The following is a 20772-nucleotide window of genomic DNA, read 5'->3' as shown; positions in this document are numbered from 1 at the left end:
TTTTAGATTCTCTTGTTTTTTTGTTTTTTTTCTGTCTGTTAGCACCTTTTCTAGTAGAAAAGTGAATCTAGTTGGTACTTATAGAAGATCAAAATTAAAAATTCCAAGTAGTTATAGAAAGAGTTAAGAAAAATAAAAAGTGTTAATTTTTATGCTAAACCAATTAATTTTGTGTAACTCAAAAACTCATACAGACCTAAATTTATCAAATTTAAATTTTAAAATTATTTTTTAGTTAAAAATGTATAAAATGTTATAAGATATAAGATCATCAAATATACTTACTAATATCATAGGTCTTCGCTCAGAATCGTTTTTCTTATACAATGATATTATATCATTGAATTCAAATTTAACACAATCCATTACAATGACCCACTTGTAACCTACTGTACAGCAGAGCGACACCCACTTGCCCACCTTTTTAACTATTAAATTTGATTTTTTATACAATTATGATACAACGTCTCCACTCAGAATAATTTTTCGTAACTTATTAATTATTATATTATAATACGTTTCAATTCATATTTTTTTATAATAACTAACAATAATAGTAGAGCATATTAGGAAACATTTTATTGTTATTTATTGTATGTACATATTGGTAATTAGTTATTACATTTAAAAAAAATGAGAATGAAAAATGAAAAATGTAGGTAGGCACTTTAAATGTTCTCATTTGCTGTATTGAATGATAAAAATTCGCCGATTTTTAACGACGCATCTATGTTGTCATTTGAAGTCAAATCATCAACTGTGTTTACTGCAAGATTTGTTGACTCGTCAAATACGAAAGACTGGGTGTCACTACTGTATGTTCCAACAGAGGTTTCTGGCGATTCAGTCCTGAATCGTTGTCTTTCACATGTTTCCATTTCTTTAATTTGTAAATCCATAAGTATGTTGGTAATCTGACGTTTGGCCAAAATTTGGTTCATGGGTTTAAGTTTCCTTACATTATCCGCTACAAAAGTGCCGAATGTACGAAACTCATCTCTTGCAGACATTTCGTCAGCTGCTTTTTTCATGAATTTGTAAGCCTCGTCTTCTCTCTCATCACGAACACTTTTTTTTAAATTTCTCTTTGCCCTTATAGGCTGTACGAATTCATAATCTGTTATAGTATTTTGCAGATCGTCACATATTTCTTCATTTTGTAGATCCTGCAAACACATTTTATTGCATATATTAATAAATTATTTTTCCTACAGCTTCCCTCAAGTGACCAAGAATGGAAATCTATCTCAAATGAATTCAACAAGCTATGGAATTTCCCTCACTGTTTCGGTGCTATTGACGGCAAACACGTCGTAATTCAAAAACCGGAAAATACGATAAGTGAGTTTCACAACTACAAAGGAACAAATAGTATTGTTTTATTAGGAATAGCTGATGCTAACTATCGTTTCTTATACGTTAACGTTGGATGCCAAGGCCGAATTTCAGACGGAGGTGTCTTCAAAAATACTTCATTTTATAAGAAACTCGAAAAAAATGAACTTAATTTACCAGAAAATGAACCACTACCTGGTCGTACGTTGTCACTTCCTTATGTTTTAGTAGCTGATGATGCTTTTCCATTAACTGAACATATTATGAAACCATACAACACAGACTTAAACAAAGGTTCTCCAAAAAGAGTATATAATTACAGATTGTCCAGAGCGCGTCGAATAATAGAAAACACATTTGGGTTACTTTCTTCCGTGTTTAGAGTTTTCCGCAAGCCAATAGAAATCAAAGTTGAAGATACAATAATTAATATTGTACTAGCTTGTGTTTACCTTCACAATTTTTTAAGAGTGCAACCAGATTCTAGACAATTCTATTCAACGTCAGGGTGTTTCGATAGTTATGATACAAGTACAGGGGAAATTATTCCTGGATCGTGGAGAGAAATCACTTCTGGTGACACTGGTTTGAGGCCATTTCGATCAATTCCACGAAGACCAGCGACAACCGCAAAAAACGTCAGAGAAGAATTTATGTCATATTTTATGTCCGAAATTGGGTCAGTACCATTTCAGGACATATACTTATAAATAAATACACCAGCAATTGAATTGTAAAAATATTAAGTTATTTCTCTTTTTTATTATATTATTAAGATAATATAGAGATACGTATTATAACAAAATAACTTATAACGTACGACTGCGTAATTATACGACTGCGAGATTATTAGTTATTAGTATTATAAAATAATAAATATAGTGAACCGTATTATATTATGATTTGTTAATCAATGTACACATAATAATAAACCAGAAATAAATAAACCCAAATAGTTTTACATATGGTTATCATAGCTAACAGATACGTAAATAACACACTGAATCTAATAATAAACACTGATAAATATAAAAATGCTTAAATATAAAATAACTTACGTTTTCATTATTGTTAACGCTTGTCGGGTTATCATGTTCTTCGCTATCCCTTGTTTCCCTTGGTGTAGTTGAATCAGAAATGAAGAGTAGCGATTTATACGCAAACCATGAGGAAGAATAATTTTCTTCCGTGGCAGAACCAGATTTTTTCTTGAGTACTTTTTGTCGTTCTTTAGAATAGTACGATCGCAAGCTCTTTATTTTTGATTTTACTGCCGCCGCGTCCATGTTAAATTTTGTGCCTATCGAGACAATGGCATCGTTTCTTTTAATCTTGTTTGTGTAGTCTTTGTGGTTTGCATCCCATAGTATCGGAAACGATCTACATAATATAAAATAATAATAATATTATGTAATTAATTAAATCAATTCCTTAATTAAAACTAATTTTAATAAATAAATAAATTTAATTTAATTTAATGTAATTTATTTAATTTAATTAAAATATAATATTACCTGTAATCGTCAATGAATCGTGTTGTTTGATTTTGATCTTCGTTTTCAGTCATTTTTTAACAAATACACACAAAATATAAAATAATATCAGTATATACTAAAATATTAATATACGTATAGTACAATACAAAAAAGCACAGCGTGTTGAACGGATTCCCACCGAGCGCGGGAGACCTTGCGTCGAAGCGTGCGTCACTAAAATGTAGCCGTTCAACTTGAAAGGGCATGCGCTATTGCAAGCTTTTTCGTTCAACTCACGGTGCGCTATGATGCATGCGTCTAACGCAAGAAAAAACGCACGAGTGTAAACATACCTTTACACGTCTAGTGTTTCTGGTATTTCAATTCATTAAATGTTATATACTGTTCAACAAATGGTTTTTTCATAGAAAATGTGGTAAAAAATTCTTAGACGAATCTTATTAGTTTATTATTTGTTATTCGTTCCAGCCATAGTGTATTATTTAAACTTTTTTATAAACATATTTAATGTAATAGCGGTGATGTTCATTTGTTAAATAAAAACGTGGGATATATACCAGTTAATCATTTAAATTATGAATGAAAATTGGACGATGCACACCATTGACTATGCTACATTAGATTACCCAAAGAGTTCATATTACGCATTTAATGCTGGTACGATAATTCTTAAAATCTCAAATAGTCCTCCGTCGATAGCTATGATTTTGAAATTAACTGTAAACTCTATTTAAGATCGTACCTAATTTTCATACTGTTACTACAAAAATATATTATTAAAATTAACTTTTGAATTTATAACCATATGTAGTTTTTTGGCGCTTCCATTAAATATCGAAGACACATTCACTATCACTTATTCATGGTGATATCAATAGTATATTCCCCTGGTAGTTACATTTCTTTTCAGACGAACTAAATCGTTTGAAATTCATTTGAATTGTTATTGTACATAACTTGAATCACATCACGTATTTTACAGTTTTATATTGACGTGCTTAAATACAGACAATCCATTATGAAAACTGTATATTGTTGGGAAAAATTATATTAATTCAAGAAAATGTTGCAAAAATATATAATTATGTGTCTTTTAACAGTTTGACATTATGCTTTTTTTATTAGAATTTAATCTAAATTATTTTATTAATCTATATAAATGAAATACCATGAGGGAGTATTTTAAAAACAAAATTTTGGTTTCAATTAAGGTAGGTATTAAAATCATGTATATTTATAATTACATGCTATAACTTTGCCTCGAACAGAATATCAAGACAGAACCTAAGTTGTACACGTGTGTCCAGACATACTAATTCGTAAATATATACAAGTGTTCTACTAGCAGCCAAAATATAAGCAATATTTTTGTTTTTATTTTAATAAAATGTGCGATTAAAAGTAGATTCTAAGATGATATGATTAATGTTTATATATATATTTAATTTTCAAACCATTTAGAACTGAATACGCCTTCATCAGGAGTACCTACTCAGTACATGTTACACGTCTAGTGTTTCTGGTATTTCAATTCATTAAATGTTATATACTGTTCAACAAATGGTTTTTTCATAGAAAATGTGGTAAAAAATTCTTAGACGAATCTTATTAGTTTATTATTTGTTATTCGTTCCAGCCATAGTGTATTATTTAAACTTTTTTATAAACATATTTAATGTAATAGCGGTGATGTTCATTTGTTAAATAAAAACGTGGGATATATACCAGTTAATCATTGAGATTATGAATGAAAATTGGACGATGCACACCATTGACTATGCTACATTAGATTGCCCAAAGAGTTCATATTACGCATTTAATCCTGGTACGATAATTCTTAAAATCTCAAATAGTCCTCCGTCGATAGCTATGATTTTGAAATTAACTGTAAACTCTATTTAAGATCGTACCTAATTTTCATACTGTTACTACAAAAATATATTATTTAAATTAACTTTTGAATTTATAACCATATGTAGTTTTTTGGCGCTTCCATTAAATATCGAAGACACATTTACTATCACTTATTCATGGCGATATCAATAGTATATTCCCCTGGTAGTTACATTTCTTTTCAGACGAACTAAATCGTTTGAAATTCATTTGAATTGTTATTGTACATAACTTGAATCACATCACGAATTTTACAGTTTTATATTGACGTGCATAAATACAGACAATCCATTATGAAAACTGTATATTGTTGGGAAAAATTATATTAATTCAAGAAAATGTTGCAAAAATATATAATTATGTGTCTTATAACAGTTTGACATTATGCTTTTTTCATTAGAATTTAATCTAAATTATTATATTAATCTATATAAATGAAATACTATGAGGATGTATTTTAAAAACAAAATTTTTTTTTCAATGAAGGTTGGTATTAAAATCATGTATATTTATAATTACATGCTATAACTTTGCCTGGAACAGAATATCAAGACAGAACCTAAGTTGTACACGTGTCTCCAGACATACTAATTCGTAAATATATACAAGTGTTCTACTAGAAGCCAAAATATAAGCAATATTTTTGTTTTTATTTTAATAAAATGTGCGATTAAAAGTAGATTCTAAGATGATATGATTAATGTTTATATATATATTTAATTTTCAAACCATTTAGAACTGAATACGCCTTCATCAGGAGTACCTACTCAGTACATGTTACACGTCTAGTGTTTCTGGTATTTCAATTCATTAAATGTTATATACTGTTCAACAAATGGTTTTTTCATAGAAAATGTGGTAAAAAATTCTTAGACGAATCTTATTAGTTTATTATTTGTTATTCGTTCCAGCCATAGTGTATTATTTAAACTTTTTTATAAACATATTTAATGTAATAGCGGTGATGTTCATTTGTTAAATAAAAACGTGGGATATATACCAGTTAATCATTTAAATTATGAATGAAAATTGGACGATGCACACCATTGACTATGCTACATTAGATTGCCCAAAGAGTTCATATTACGCATTTAATCCTGGTACGATAATTCTTAAAATCTCAAATAGTCCTCCGTCGATAGCTATGATTTTGAAATTAACTGTAAACTCTATTTAAGATCGTACCTAATTTTCATACTGTTACTACAAAAATATATTATTAAAATTAACTTTTGAATTTATAACCATATGTAGTTTTTTGGCGCTTCCATTAAATATCGAAGACACATTCACTATCACTTATTCATGGTGATATCAATAGTATATTCCCCTGGTAGTTACATTTCTTTTCAGACGAACTAAATCGTTTGAAATTCATTTGAATTGTTATTGTACATAACTTGAATCACATCACGTATTTTACAGTTTTATATTGACGTGCTTAAATACAGACAATCCATTATGAAAACTGTATATTGTTGGGAAAAATTATATTAATTCAAGAAAATGTTGCAAAAATATATAATTATGTGTCTTTTAACAGTTTGACATTATGCTTTTTTTATTAGAATTTAATCTAAATTATTTTATTAATCTATATAAATGAAATACTATGAGGGAGTATTTTAAAAACAAAATTTTGGTTTCAATTAAGGTAGGTATTAAAATCATGTATATTTATAATTACATGCTATAACTTTGCCTCGAACAGAATATCAAGACAGAACCTAAGTTGTACACGTGTGTCCAGACATACTAATTCGTAAATATATACAAGTGTTCTACTAGCAGCCAATATATAAGCAATATTTTTGTTTTTATTTTAATAAAATGTAAGATTAAAAGTAGATTCTAAGATGATATGATTAATGTTTATATATATATTTAATTTTCAAATCATTTAGAACTGAATACGCCTTCATCAGGAGTACCTACTCAGTACATGTGACACGTCTAGTGTTTCTGGTATTTCAATTCATTAAATGTTATATGCTGTTCAACAAATGGTTTTTTCATTGAAAATGTGGTAAAAAATTCTTAGACGAATCTTATTAGTTTATTATTTGTTATTCGTTCCAGCCATAGTGTATTATTTAAACTTTTTTATAAACATATTTAATGGAATAGCGGTGATGTTCATTTGTTAAATAAAAACGTGGGATATATACCAGTTAATCATTTAAATTATGAATGAAAATTGGACGATGCACACCATTGACTATGCTACATTAGATTGCCCAAAGAGTTCATATTACGCATTTAATCCTGGTACGATAATTCTTAAAATCTCAAATAGTCCTCCGTCGATAGCTATGATTTTGAAATTAACTGTAAACTCTATTTAAGATCGTACCTAATTTTCATACTGTTACTACAAAAATATATTATTAAAATTAACTTTTGAATTTATAACCATATGTAGTTTTTTGGCGCTTCCATTAAATATCGAAGACACATTCACTATCACTTATTCATGGTGATATCAATAGTATATTCCCCTGGTAGTTACATTTCTTTTCAGACGAACTAAATCGTTTGAAATTCATTTGAATTGTTATTGTACATAACTTGAATCACATCACGTATTTTACAGTTTTATATTGACGTGCTTAAATACAGACAATCCATTATGAAAACTGTATATTGTTGGGAAAAATTATATTAATTCAAGAAAATGTTGCAAAAATATATAATTATGTGTCTTATAACAGTTTGACATTATGCTTTTTTCATTAGAATTTAATCTAAATTATTATATTAATCTATATAAATGAAATACCATGAGGGAGTATTTTAAAAACAAAATTTTGGTTTCAATGAAGGTTGGTATTAAAATCATGTATATTTATAATTACATGCTATAACTTTGCCTCGGACAGAATATCAAGACAGAACCTAAGTTGTACACGTGTCTCCAGACATACTAATTCGTAAATATATACAAGTGTTCTACTAGCAGCCAAAATATAAGCAATATTTTTGTTTTTATTTTAATAAAATGTGCGATTAAAAGTAGATTCTAAGATGATATGATTAATGTTTATATATATATTTAATTTTCAAACCATTTAGAACTGAATACGCCTTCATCAGGAGTACCTACTCAGTACATGTTACACGTCTAGTGTTTCTGGTATTTCAATTCATTAAATGTTATATACTGTTCAACAAATGGTTTTTTCATAGAAAATGTGGTAAAAAATTCTTAGACGAATCTTATTAGTATATTATTTGTTATTCGTTCCAGCCATAGTGTATTATTTAAACTTTTTTATAAACATATTTAATGTAATAGCGGTGATGTTCATTTGTTAAATAAAAACGTGGGATATATACCAGTTAATCATTGAGATTATGAATGAAAATTGGACGATGCACACCATTGATTATGCTACATTAGATTGCCCAAAGAGTTCATATTACACATTTAATCCTGGTACGATAATTCTTAAAATCTCAAATAGTCCTCCGTCGATAGCTATGATTTTGAAATTAACTGTAAACTCTATTTAAGATCGTACCTAATTTTCATACTGTTACTACAAAAATATATTATAAAAATTAACTTTTGAATTTATAACCATATGTAGTTTTTTGGCGCTTCCATTAAATATCGAAGACACATTCACTATCACTTATTCATGGCGATATCAATAGTATATTCCCCTGGTAGTTACATTTCTTTTCAGACGAACTAAATCGTTTGAAATTCATTTGAATTGTTATTGTACATAACTTGAATCACATCACGTATTTTACAGTTTTATATTGACGTGCTTAAATACAGACAATCCATTATGAAAACTGTATATTGTTGGGAAAAATTATATTAATTCAAGAAAATGTTGCAAAAATATATAATTATGTGTCTTATAACAGTTTGACATTATGCTTTTTTCATTAGAATTTAATCTAAATTATTATATTAATCTATATAAATGAAATACCATGAGGGAGTATTTTAAAAACAAAATTTTGGTTTCAATGAAGGTTGGTATTAAAATCATGTATATTTATAATTACATGCTATAACTTTGCCTCGGACAGAATATCAAGACAGAACCTAAGTTGTACACGTGTCTCCAGACATACTAATTCGTAAATATATACAAGTGTTCTACTAGCAACCAAAATATAAGCAATATTTTTGTTTTTATTTTAATAAAATGTGCGATTAAAAGTAGATTCTAAGATGATATGATTAATGTTTATATATATATTTAATTTTCAAACCATTTAGAACTGAATACGCCTTCATCAGGAGTACCTACTCAGTACATGTTACACGTCTAGTGTTTCTGGTATTTCAATTCATTAAATGTTATATACTGTTCAACAAATGGTTTTTTCATAGAAAATGTGGTAAAAAATTCTTAGACGAATCTTATTAGTATATTATTTGTTATTCGTTCCAGCCATAGTGTATTATTTAAACTTTTTTATAAACATATTTAATGTAATAGCGGTGATGTTAATTTGTTAAATAAAAACGTGGGATATATACCAGTTAATCATTGAGATTATGAATGAAAATTGGACGATGCACACCATTGATTATGCTACATTAGATTGCCTAAAGAGTTCATATTACCCATTTAATCCTGGTACGATAATTCTTAAAATCTCAAATAGTCCTCCGTCGATAGCTATGATTTTGAAATTAACTGTAAACTCTATTTAAGATCGTACCTAATTTTCATACTGTTACTACAAAAATATATTATTAAAATTAACTTTTGAATTTATAACCATATGTAGTTTTTTGGCGCTTCCATTAAATATCGAAGACACATTCACTATCACTTATTCATGGTGATATCAATAGTATATTCCCCTGGTAGTTACATTTCTTTTCAGACGAACTAAATCGTTTGAAATTCATTTGAATTGTTATTGTACATAACTTGAATCACATCACGTATTTTACAGTTTTATATTGACGTGCTTAAATACAGACAATCCATTATGAAAACTGTATATTGTTGGGAAAAATTATATTAATTCAAGAAAATGTTGCAAAAATATATAATTATATGTCTTATAACAGTTTGACATTATGCTTTTATCATTAGAATTTAATCTAAATTATTATATTAATCTATATAAATGAAATACCATGAGGGTGTATTTTAAAAACAAAATTTTGGTTTCAATGAAGGTTGGTATTAAAATCATGTATATTTATAATTACATGCTATAACTTTGCCTCGAACAGAATATCAAGACAGAACCTAATTTGTACACGTGTGTCCAGACATACTTATTCGTAAATATATACAAGTGTTCTACTAGCAGCCAAAATATAAGCAATATTTTTGTTTTTATTTTAACAAAATGTGCGATTAAAAGTAGATTCTAAGATGATATGATTAATGTTTATATATATATTTAATTTTCAAACCATTTAGAACTGAATACGCCTTCATCAGGAGTACCTACTCAGTACATGTTACACGTCTAGTGTTTCTGGTATTTCAATTCATTAAATGTTATATACTGTTCAACAGATGGTTTTTTCATAGAAAATGTGGTAAAAAATTCTTAGACGAATCTTATTAGTATATTATTTGTTATTCGTTCCAGCCATAGTGTATTATTTAAACTTTTTTATAAACATATCTAATGTAATAGCGGTGATGTTCATTTGTTAAATAAAAACGTGGGATATATACCAGTTAATCATTGAGATTATGAATGAAAATTGGACGACGCACACCATTGACTATGCCTACATTAGATTGCCCAACGAGTTCATATTACGCATTTAATCCTGGTACGATAATTCTTAAAATCTCAAATAGTCCTACGTCGATAGCTATGATTTTGAAATTAACTGTAAACTCTATTTAAGATCGTACCTAATTTTCATACTGTTATTACAAAAATATATTATTAAAATTAACTTTTGAATTTATAACCATATGTAGTTTTTTGGCGCTTCCATTAAATATCGAAGACACATTCACTATCACTTATTCATGGTGATATCAATAGTATATTCCCCTGGTAGTTACATTTCTTTTCAGACGAACTAAATCGTTTGAAATTCATTTGAATTGTAATTGTACATAACTTGAATCACATCACGTATTTTACAGTTTTATATTGACGTGCTTAAATACAGACAATCCATTATGAAAACTGTATATTGTTGGGAACAATTATATTAATTCAAGAAAATGTTGCAAAAATATATAACTATGTGTCATAATGCTTTTTTCATTAGAATTTAATCTAAATTATTATATTAATCTATATAAATGAAATACTATGAGGATGTATTTTAAAAACAAAATTTTGGTTTCAATGAAGGTTGGTATTAAAATCATGTATATTTATAATTACATGCTATAACTTTGCCTCGAACAGAATATCAAGACAGAACCTAAGTAGTACACGTGTGTCCAGACATACTAATTCGTTAATATATACAAGTGTTCTACTAGCATCCAAAATATAAGCAATATTTTTGTTTTTATTTTAATAAAATGTGCGATTAAAAGTAGATTCTAAGATGATATGATTAATGTTTATATATATATTTAATTTTCAAACCATTTAGAACTGAATACGCCTTTATCAGGAGTACCTACTCAGTACATGTTACACGTCTAGTGTTTCTGGTATTTCAATTCATTAAATGTTATATACTGTTCAACAAATGGTTTTTTTATAGAAAATGTGGTAAAAAATTCTTAGACGAATCTTATTAGTATATTATTTGTTATTCGTTCCAGCTATAGTGTATTATTTAAACTTTTTTATGAACATATCTAATGTAATAGCGGTGATGTTCATTTGTTAAATAAAAACGTGGGATATATACCAGTTAATCATTGAGATTATGAATGAAAATTGGACGATTCACACCATTGACTATGCCTACATTAGATTGCCCAACGAGTTTATTTTACGCATTTAATCCTGGTACGATAATTCTTAAAATCTCAAATAGTCCTCCGTCGATAGCTATGATTTTGAAATTAACTGTAAACTCTATTTAAGATCGTACCTAATTTTCATACTGTTACTACAAAAATATATTATTAAAATTAACTTTTGAATTTATAACCATATGTAGTTTTTTGGTGCTTCCATTAAATATCGAAGACACATTCACTATCACTTATTCATGGCGATATCAATAGTATATTCCCATGGTAGTTACATTTCTTTTCAGACGAACTAAATCGTTTGAAATTCATTTGAATTGTTATTGTACATAACTTGAATCACATCACGTATTTTACAGTTTTATATTGACGTGCTTAAATACAGACAATCCATTATGAAAACTGTATATTGTTGGGAAAAATTATATAAATTCAAGAAAATGTTGCAAAAATATATAATTATATGTCTTATAACAGTTTGACATTATGCTTTTATCATTAGAATTTAATCTAAATTATTATATTAATCTATATAAATGAAATACCATGAGGGTGTATTTTAAAAACAAAATTTTGGTTTCAATGAAGGTTGGTATTAAAATCATGTATATTTATAATTACATGCTATAACTTTGCCTCGAACAGAATATCAAGACAGAACCTAATTTGTACACGTGTGTCCAGACATACTTATTCGTAAATATATACAAGTGTTCTACTAGCAGCCAAAATATAAGCAATATTTTTGTTTTTATTTTAACAAAATGTGCGATTAAAAGTAGATTCTAAGATGATATGATTAATGTTTATATATATATTTAATTTTCAAACCATTTAGAACTGAATACGCCTTCATCAGGAGTACCTACTCAGTACATGTTACACGTCTAGTGTTTCTGGTATTTCAATTCGTTAAATGTTATATACTGTTCAACAGATGGTTTTTTCATAGAAAATGTGGTAAAAAATTCTTAGACGAATCTTATTAGTATATTATTTGTTATTTGTTCCAGCCATAGTGTATTATTTAAACTTTTTTATAAACATATCTAATGTAATAGCGGTGATGTTCATTTGTTAAATAAAAACGTGGGATATATACCAGTTAATCATTGAGATTATGAATGAAAATTGGACGATTCACACCATTGACTATGCCTACATTAGATTGCCCAACGAGTTTATTTTACGCATTTAATCCTGGTACGATAATTCTTAAAATCTCAAATAGTCCTCCGTCGATAGCTATGATTTTGAAATTAACTGTAAACTCTATTTAAGATCGTACCTAATTTTCATACTGTTACTACAAAAATATATTATTAAAATTAACTTTTGAATTTATAACCATATGTAGTTTTTTGGTGCTTCCATTAAATATCGAAGACACATTCACTATCACTTATTCATGGCGATATCAATAGTATATTCCCATGGTAGTTACATTTCTTTTCAGACGAACTAAATCGTTTGAAATTCATTTGAATTGTTATTGTACATAACTTGAATCACATCACGTATTTTACAGTTTTATATTGACGTGCTTAAATACAGACAATCCATTATGAAAACTGTATATTGTTGGGAAAAATTATATTAATTCAAGAAAATGTTGCAAAAATATATAATTATATGTCTTATAACAGTTTGACATTATGCTTTTATCATTAGAATTTAATCTAAATTATTATATTAATCTATATAAATGAAATACCATGAGGGTGTATTTTAAAAACAAAATTTTGGTTTCAATGAAGGTTGGTATTAAAATCATGTATATTTATAATTACATGCTATAACTTTGCCTCGAACAGAATATCAAGACAGAACCTAAGTAGTACACGTGTGTCCAGACATACTAATTCGTAAATATATACAAGTGTTCTACTAGCAGCCAAAACATAAGCAATATTTTTGTTTTTATTTTAATAAAATGTGCGATTAAAAGTAGATTCTAAGATGATATGATTAATGTTTATATATATATTTAATTTTCAAACCATTTAGAACTGAATACGCCTTTATCAGGAGTACCTACTCAGTACATGTTACACGTCTAGTGTTTCTGGTATTTCAATTCGTTAAATGTTATATACTGTTCAACAGATGGTTTTTTCATAGAAAATGTGGTAAAAAATTCTTAGACGAATCTTATTAGTATATTATTTGTTATTTGTTCCAGCCATAGTGTATTATTTAAACTTTTTTATAAACATATCTAATGTAATAGCGGTGATGTTCATTTGTTAAATAAAAACGTGGGATATATACCAGTTAATCATTGAGATTATGAATGAAAATTGGACGATTCACACCATTGACTATGCCTACATTAGATTGCCCAACGAGTTTATTTTACGCATTTAATCCTGGTACGATAATTCTTAAAATCTCAAATAGTCCTCCGTCGATAGCTATGATTTTGAAATTAACTGTAAACTCTATTTAAGATCGTACCTAATTTTCATACTGTTACTACAAAATTATATTATTAAAATTAACTTTTGAATTTATAACCATATGTAGTTTTTTGGTGCTTCCATTAAATATCGAAGACACATTCACTATCACTTATTCATGGCGATATCAATAGTATATTCCCATGGTAGTTACATTTCTTTTCAGACGAACTAAATCGTTTGAAATTCATTTGAATTGTTATTGTACATAACTTGAATCACATCACGTATTTTACAGTTTTATATTGACGTGCTTAAATACAGACAATCCATTATGAAAACTGTATATTGTTGGGAAAAATTATATTAATTCAAGAAAATGTTGCAAAAATATATAATTATATGTCTTATAACAGTTTGACATTATGCTTTTATCATTAGAATTTAATCTAAATTATTATATTAATCTATATAAATGAAATACCATGAGGGTGTATTTTAAAAACAAAATTTTGGTTTCAATGAAGGTTGGTATTAAAATCATGTATATTTATAATTACATGCTATAACTTTGCCTCGAACAGAATATCAAGACAGAACCTAAGTAGTACACGTGTGTCCAGACATACTAATTCGTAAATATATACAAGTGTTCTACTAGCAGCCAAAACATAAGCAATATTTTTGTTTTTATTTTAATAAAATGTGCTATTAAAAGTAGATTCTAAGATGATATGATTAATGTTTATATATATATTTAATTTTCAAACCATTTAGAACTGAATACGCCTTCATCAGGAGTACCTACTCAGTACATGTTACACGTCTAGTGTTTCTGGTATTTCAATTCGTTAAATGTTATATACTGTTCAACAGATGGTTTTTTCATAGAAAATGTGGTAAAAAATTCTTAGACGAATCTTATTAGTATATTATTTGTTATTTGTTCCAGCCATAGTGTATTATTTAAACTTTTTTATAAACATATCTAATGTAATAGCGGTGATGTTCATTTGTTAAATAAAAACGTGGGATATATACCAGTTAATCATTGAGATTATGAATGAAAATTGGACGATTCACACCATTGACTATGCCTACATTAGATTGCCCAACGAGTTTATTTTACGCATTTAATCCTGGTACGATAATTCTTAAAATCTCAAATAGTCCTCCGTCGATAGCTATTATTTTGAAATTAACTGTAAACTCTATTTAAGATCGTACCTAATTTTCATACTGTTACTACAAAAATATATTATTAAAATTAACTTTTGAATTTATAACTATATGTAGTTTTTTGGTGCTTCCATTAAATATCGAAGACACATTCACTATCACTTATTCATGGCGATATCAATAGTATATTCCCATGGTAGTTACATTTCTTTTCAGACGAACTAAATCGTTTGAAATTCATTTGAATTGTTATTGTACATAACTTGAATCACATCACGTATTTTACAGTTTTATATTGACGTGCTTAAATACAGACAATCCATTATGAAAACTGTATATTGTTGGGAAAAATTATATTAATTCAAGAAAATGTTGCAAAAATATATAATTATATGTCTTATAACAGTTTGACATTATGCTTTTATCATTAGAATTTAATCTAAATTATTATATTAATCTATATAAATGAAATACCATGAGGGTGTATTTTAAAAACAAAATGTTGGTTTCAATGAAGGTTGGTATTAAAATCATGTATATTTATAATTACATGCTATAACTTTGCCTCGAACAGAATATCAAGACAGAACCTAAGTAGTACACGTGTGTCCAGACATACTAATTCGTAAATATATACAAGTGTTCTACTAGCAGCCAAAACATAAGCAATATTTTTGTTTTTATTTTAATAAAATGTGCGATTAAAAGTAGATTCTAAGATGATATGATTAATGTTTATATATATATTTAATGTTCAAACCATTTAGAACTGAATACGCCTTTATCAGGAGTACCTACTCAGTACATGTTACACGTCTAGTGTTTCTGGTATTTCAATTCGTTAAATGTTATATACTGTTCAACAGATGGTTTTTCATAGAAAATGTGGTAAAAAATTCTTAGACGAATCTTATTAGTATATTATTTGTTATTTGTTCCAGCCATAGTGTATTATTTAAACTTTTTTATAAACATATCTAATGTAATAGCGGTGATGTTCATTTGTTAAATAAAAACGTGGGATATATACCAGTTAATCATTGAGATTATGAATGAAAATTGGACGATTCACACCATTGACTATGCCTACATTAGATTGCCCAACGAGTTTATTTTACGCATTTAATCCTGGTACGATAATTCTTAAAATCTCAAATAGTCCTCCGTCGATAGCTATGATTTTGAAATTAACTGTAAACTCTATTTAAGATCGTACCTAATTTTCATACTGTTACTACAAAATTATATTATTAAAATTAACTTTTGAATTTATAACCATATGTAGTTTTTTGGTGCTTCCATTAAATATCGAAGACACATTCACTATCACTTATTCATGGCGATATCAATAGTATATTCCCATGGTAGTTACATTTCTTTTCAGACGAACTAAATCGTTTGAAATTCATTTGAATTGTTATTGTACATAACTTGAATCACATCACGTATTTTACAGTTTTATATTGACGTGCTTAAATACAGACAATCCATTATGAAAACTGTATATTGTTGGGAAAAATTATATTAATTCAAGAAAATGTTGCAAAAATATATAATTATATGTCTTATAACAGTTTGACATTATGCTTTTATCATTAGAATTTAATCTAAATTATTATATTAATCTATATAAATGAAATACCATGAGGGTGTATTTTAAAAACAAAATTTTGGTTTCAATGAAGGTTGGTATTAAAATCATGTATATTTATAATTACATGCTATAACTTTGCCTCGAACAGAATATCAAGACAGAACCTAAGTAGTACACGTGTGTCCAGACATACTAATTCGTAAATATATACAAGTGTTCTACTAGCAGCCAAAACATAAGCAATATTTTTGTTTTTATTTTAATAAAATGTGCTATTAAAAGTAGATTCTAAGATGATATGATTAATGTTTATATATATATTTAATTTTCAAACCATTTAGAACTGAATACGCCTTCATCAGGAGTACCTACTCAGTACATGTTACACGTCTAGTGTTTCTGGTATTTCAATTCGTTAAATGTTATATACTGTTCAACAGATGGTTTTTTCATAGAAAATGTGGTAAAAAATTCTTAGACGAATCTTATTAGTATATTATTTGTTATTTGTTCCAGCCATAGTGTATTATTTAAACTTTTTTATAAACATATCTAATGTAATAGCGGTGATGTTCATTTGTTAAATAAAAACGTGGGATATATACCAGTTAATCATTGAGATTATGAATGAAAATTGGACGATTCACACCATTGACTATGCCTACATTAGATTGCCCAACGAGTTTATTTTACGCATTTAATCCTGGTACGATAATTCTTAAAATCTCAAATAGTCCTCCGTCGATAGCTATTATTTTGAAATTAACTGTAAACTCTATTTAAGATCGTACCTAATTTTCATACTGTTACTACAAAAATATATTATTAAAATTAACTTTTGAATTTATAACTATATGTAGTTTTTTGGTGCTTCCATTAAATATCGAAGACACATTCACTATCACTTATTCATGGCGATATCAATAGTATATTCCCATGGTAGTTACATTTCTTTTCAGACGAACTAAATCGTTTGAAATTCATTTGAATTGTTATTGTACATAACTTGAATCACATCACGTATTTTACAGTTTTATATTGACGTGCTTAAATACAGACAATCCATTATGAAAACTGTATATTGTTGGGAAAAATTATATTAATTCAAGAAAATGTTGCAAAAATATATAATTATATGTCTTATAACAGTTTGACATTATGCTTTTATCATTAGAATTTAATCTAAATTATTATATTAATCTATATAAATGAAATACCATGAGGGTGTATTTTAAAAACAAAATTTTGGTTTCAATGAAGGTTGGTATTAAAATCATGTATATTTATAATTACATGCTATAACTTTGCCTCGAACAGAATATCAAGACAGAACCTAAGTAGTACACGTGTGTCCAGACATACTAATTCGTAAATATATACAAGTGTTCTACTAGCAGCCAAAACATAAGCAATATTTTTGTTTTTATTTTAATAAAATGTGCGATTAAAAGTAGATTCTAAGATGATATGATTAATGTTTATATATATATTTAATTTTCAAACCATTTAGAACTGAATACGCCTTCATCAGGAGTACCTACTCAGTACATGTTACACGTCTAGTGTTTCTGGTATTTCAATTCATTAAATGTTATATACTGTTCAACAGATGGTTTTTTCATAGAAAATGTGGTAAAAAATTCTTAGACGAATCTTATTAGTATATTATTTGTTATTCGTTCCAGCCATAGTGTATTATTTAAACTTTTTTATAAACATATCTAATGTAATAGCGGTGATGTTCATTTGTTAAATAAAAACGTGGGATATATACCAGTTAATCATTGAGATTATGAATGAAAATTGGACGACGCACACCATTGACTATGCCTACATTAGATTGCCCAACGAGTTCATATTACGCATTTAATCCTGGTACGATAATTCTTAAAATCTCAAATAGTCCTACGTCGATAGCTATGATTTTGAAATTAACTGTAAACTCTATTTAAGATCGTACCTAATTTTCATACTGTTATTACAAAAATATATTATTAAAATTAACTTTTGAATTTATAACCATATGTAGTTTTTTGGCGCTTCCATTAAATATCGAAGACACATTCACTATCACTTATTCATGGTGATATCAATAGTATATTCCCCTGGTAGTTACATTTCTTTTCAGACGAACTAAATCGTTTGAAATTCATTTGAATTGTAATTGTACATAACTTGAATCACATCACGTATTTTACAGTTTTATATTGACGTGCTTAAATACAGACAATCCATTATGAAAACTGTATATTGTTGGGAACAATTATATTAATTCAAGAAAATGTTGCAAAAATATATAACTATGTGTCATAATGCTTTTTTCATTAGAATTTAATCTAAATTATTATATTAATCTATATAAATGAAATACTATGAGGATGTATTTTAAAAACAAAATTTTGGTTTCAATGAAGGTTGGTATTAAAATCATGTATATTTATAATTACATGCTATAACTTTGCCTCGAACAGAATATCAAGACAGAACCTAAGTAGTACACGTGTGTCCAGACATACTAATTCGTTAATATATACAAGTGTTCTACTAGCATCCAAAATATAAGCAATATTTTTGTTTTTATTTTAATAAAATGTGCGATTAAAAGTAGATTCTAAGATGATATGATTAATGTTTATATATATATTTAATTTTCAAACCATTTAGAACTGAATACGCCTTTATCAGGAGTACCTACTCAGTACATGTTACACGTCTAGTGTTTCTGGTATTTCAATTCATTAAATGTTATATACTGTTCAACAAATGGTTTTTTTATAGAAAATGTGGTAAAAAATTCTTAGACGAATCTTATTAGTATATTATTTGTTATTCGTTCCAGCTATAGTGTATTATTTAAACTTTTTTATGAACATATCTAATGTAATAGCGGTGATGTTCATTTGTTAAATAAAAACGTGGGATATATACCAGTTAATCATTGAGATTATGAATGAAAATTGGACGATTCACACCATTGACTATGCCTACATTAGATTGCCCAACGAGTTTATTTTACGCATTTAATCCTGGTACGATAATTCTTAAAATCTCAAATAGTCCTCCGTCGATAGCTATGATTTTGAAATTAACTGTAAACTCTATTTAAGATCGTACCTAATTTTCATACTGTTACTACAAAAATATATTATTAAAATTAACTTTTGAATTTATAACCATATGTAGTTTTTTGGCGCTTCCATTAAATATCGAAGACACATTCACTATCACTTATTCATGGCGATATCAATAGTATATTCCCCTGGTAGTTACATTTCTTTTCAGACGAACTAAATCGTTTGAAATTCATTTGAATTGTTATTGTACATAACTTGAATCACATCACGTATTTTACAGTTTTATAGTGACGAGCTTAAATACAGCCAATCCAGTATGAAAACTGTATATTGTTGGGAAAAATTATATTAATTCAAGAAAATGTTGCAAAAATATATAATTATGTGTCTTATAACAGTTTGATATTATGCTTTTTTCGTTAGAATTTAATCTAAATTATTTTATTTATCTATATAAATGAAATACCATGAGGGTGTATTTTAAAAACAAAATTTTGGTTTCAATGAAGGTTGGTATTAAAATCATGTATATTTAAAATTATATGCTATAACTTTGCCTCGAACAGAATATCAAGACAGTACCTAAGTTGTACATGTGTGTCCAGACATACTAATTCGTAAATATATACAAGTGTTCTACTAGCAGCCAAAATATAATCTATATTTTTGTTTTTATTTTAATAAAATGTGCGAATAAAAGTAGATTCTAAGATGATATGATTAATGTTAATATATATATTTAATTTTCAAACCGTTTAGAACTGAATACGCCTTCATCAGGAGTACGTACTCAGTACATGTTACACGTCTAGTGCTTCTGGTATTTCAATTCATTAAATGTTATATACTGTTCAACAAATGGTTTTATCATAGAAAAAGTGGTAAAAAATTCTTAGACGAATCTTATTA

The 20772-nt window shown here is 27.3% G+C and overlaps 1 protein-coding gene across 1 annotated transcript; it reads right to left on the bottom strand.

Moving 5' to 3' along the window:
* Nucleotides 1–554: 554 nt before the first annotated feature.
* LOC149061500 (uncharacterized) lies at nt 555–3159 on the bottom strand. The gene is made up of 3 exons (XM_089217455.1): nt 2850–3159; nt 2394–2715; nt 555–1166 (listed from the first exon to the last, which is right to left on the bottom strand). Exons 1-3 carry the CDS (start codon nt 2900–2902, stop codon nt 669–671), a joined length of 873 nt encoding a protein of 290 aa, XP_089073581.1. The 5' UTR covers nt 2903–3159; the 3' UTR covers nt 555–668.
* Nucleotides 3160–20772: the final 17613 nt, after the last annotated feature.

This window comes from Diuraphis noxia, unplaced genomic scaffold (genome assembly GCF_037042655.1).
Source record: "Diuraphis noxia isolate RWA-SAM2 unplaced genomic scaffold, SU_Dnox_SAM2 contig0001, whole genome shotgun sequence".
Taxonomy (NCBI): domain Eukaryota; kingdom Metazoa; phylum Arthropoda; class Insecta; order Hemiptera; family Aphididae; genus Diuraphis; species Diuraphis noxia.
This window is presented reverse-complemented; position numbering and strand designations above follow the sequence as displayed.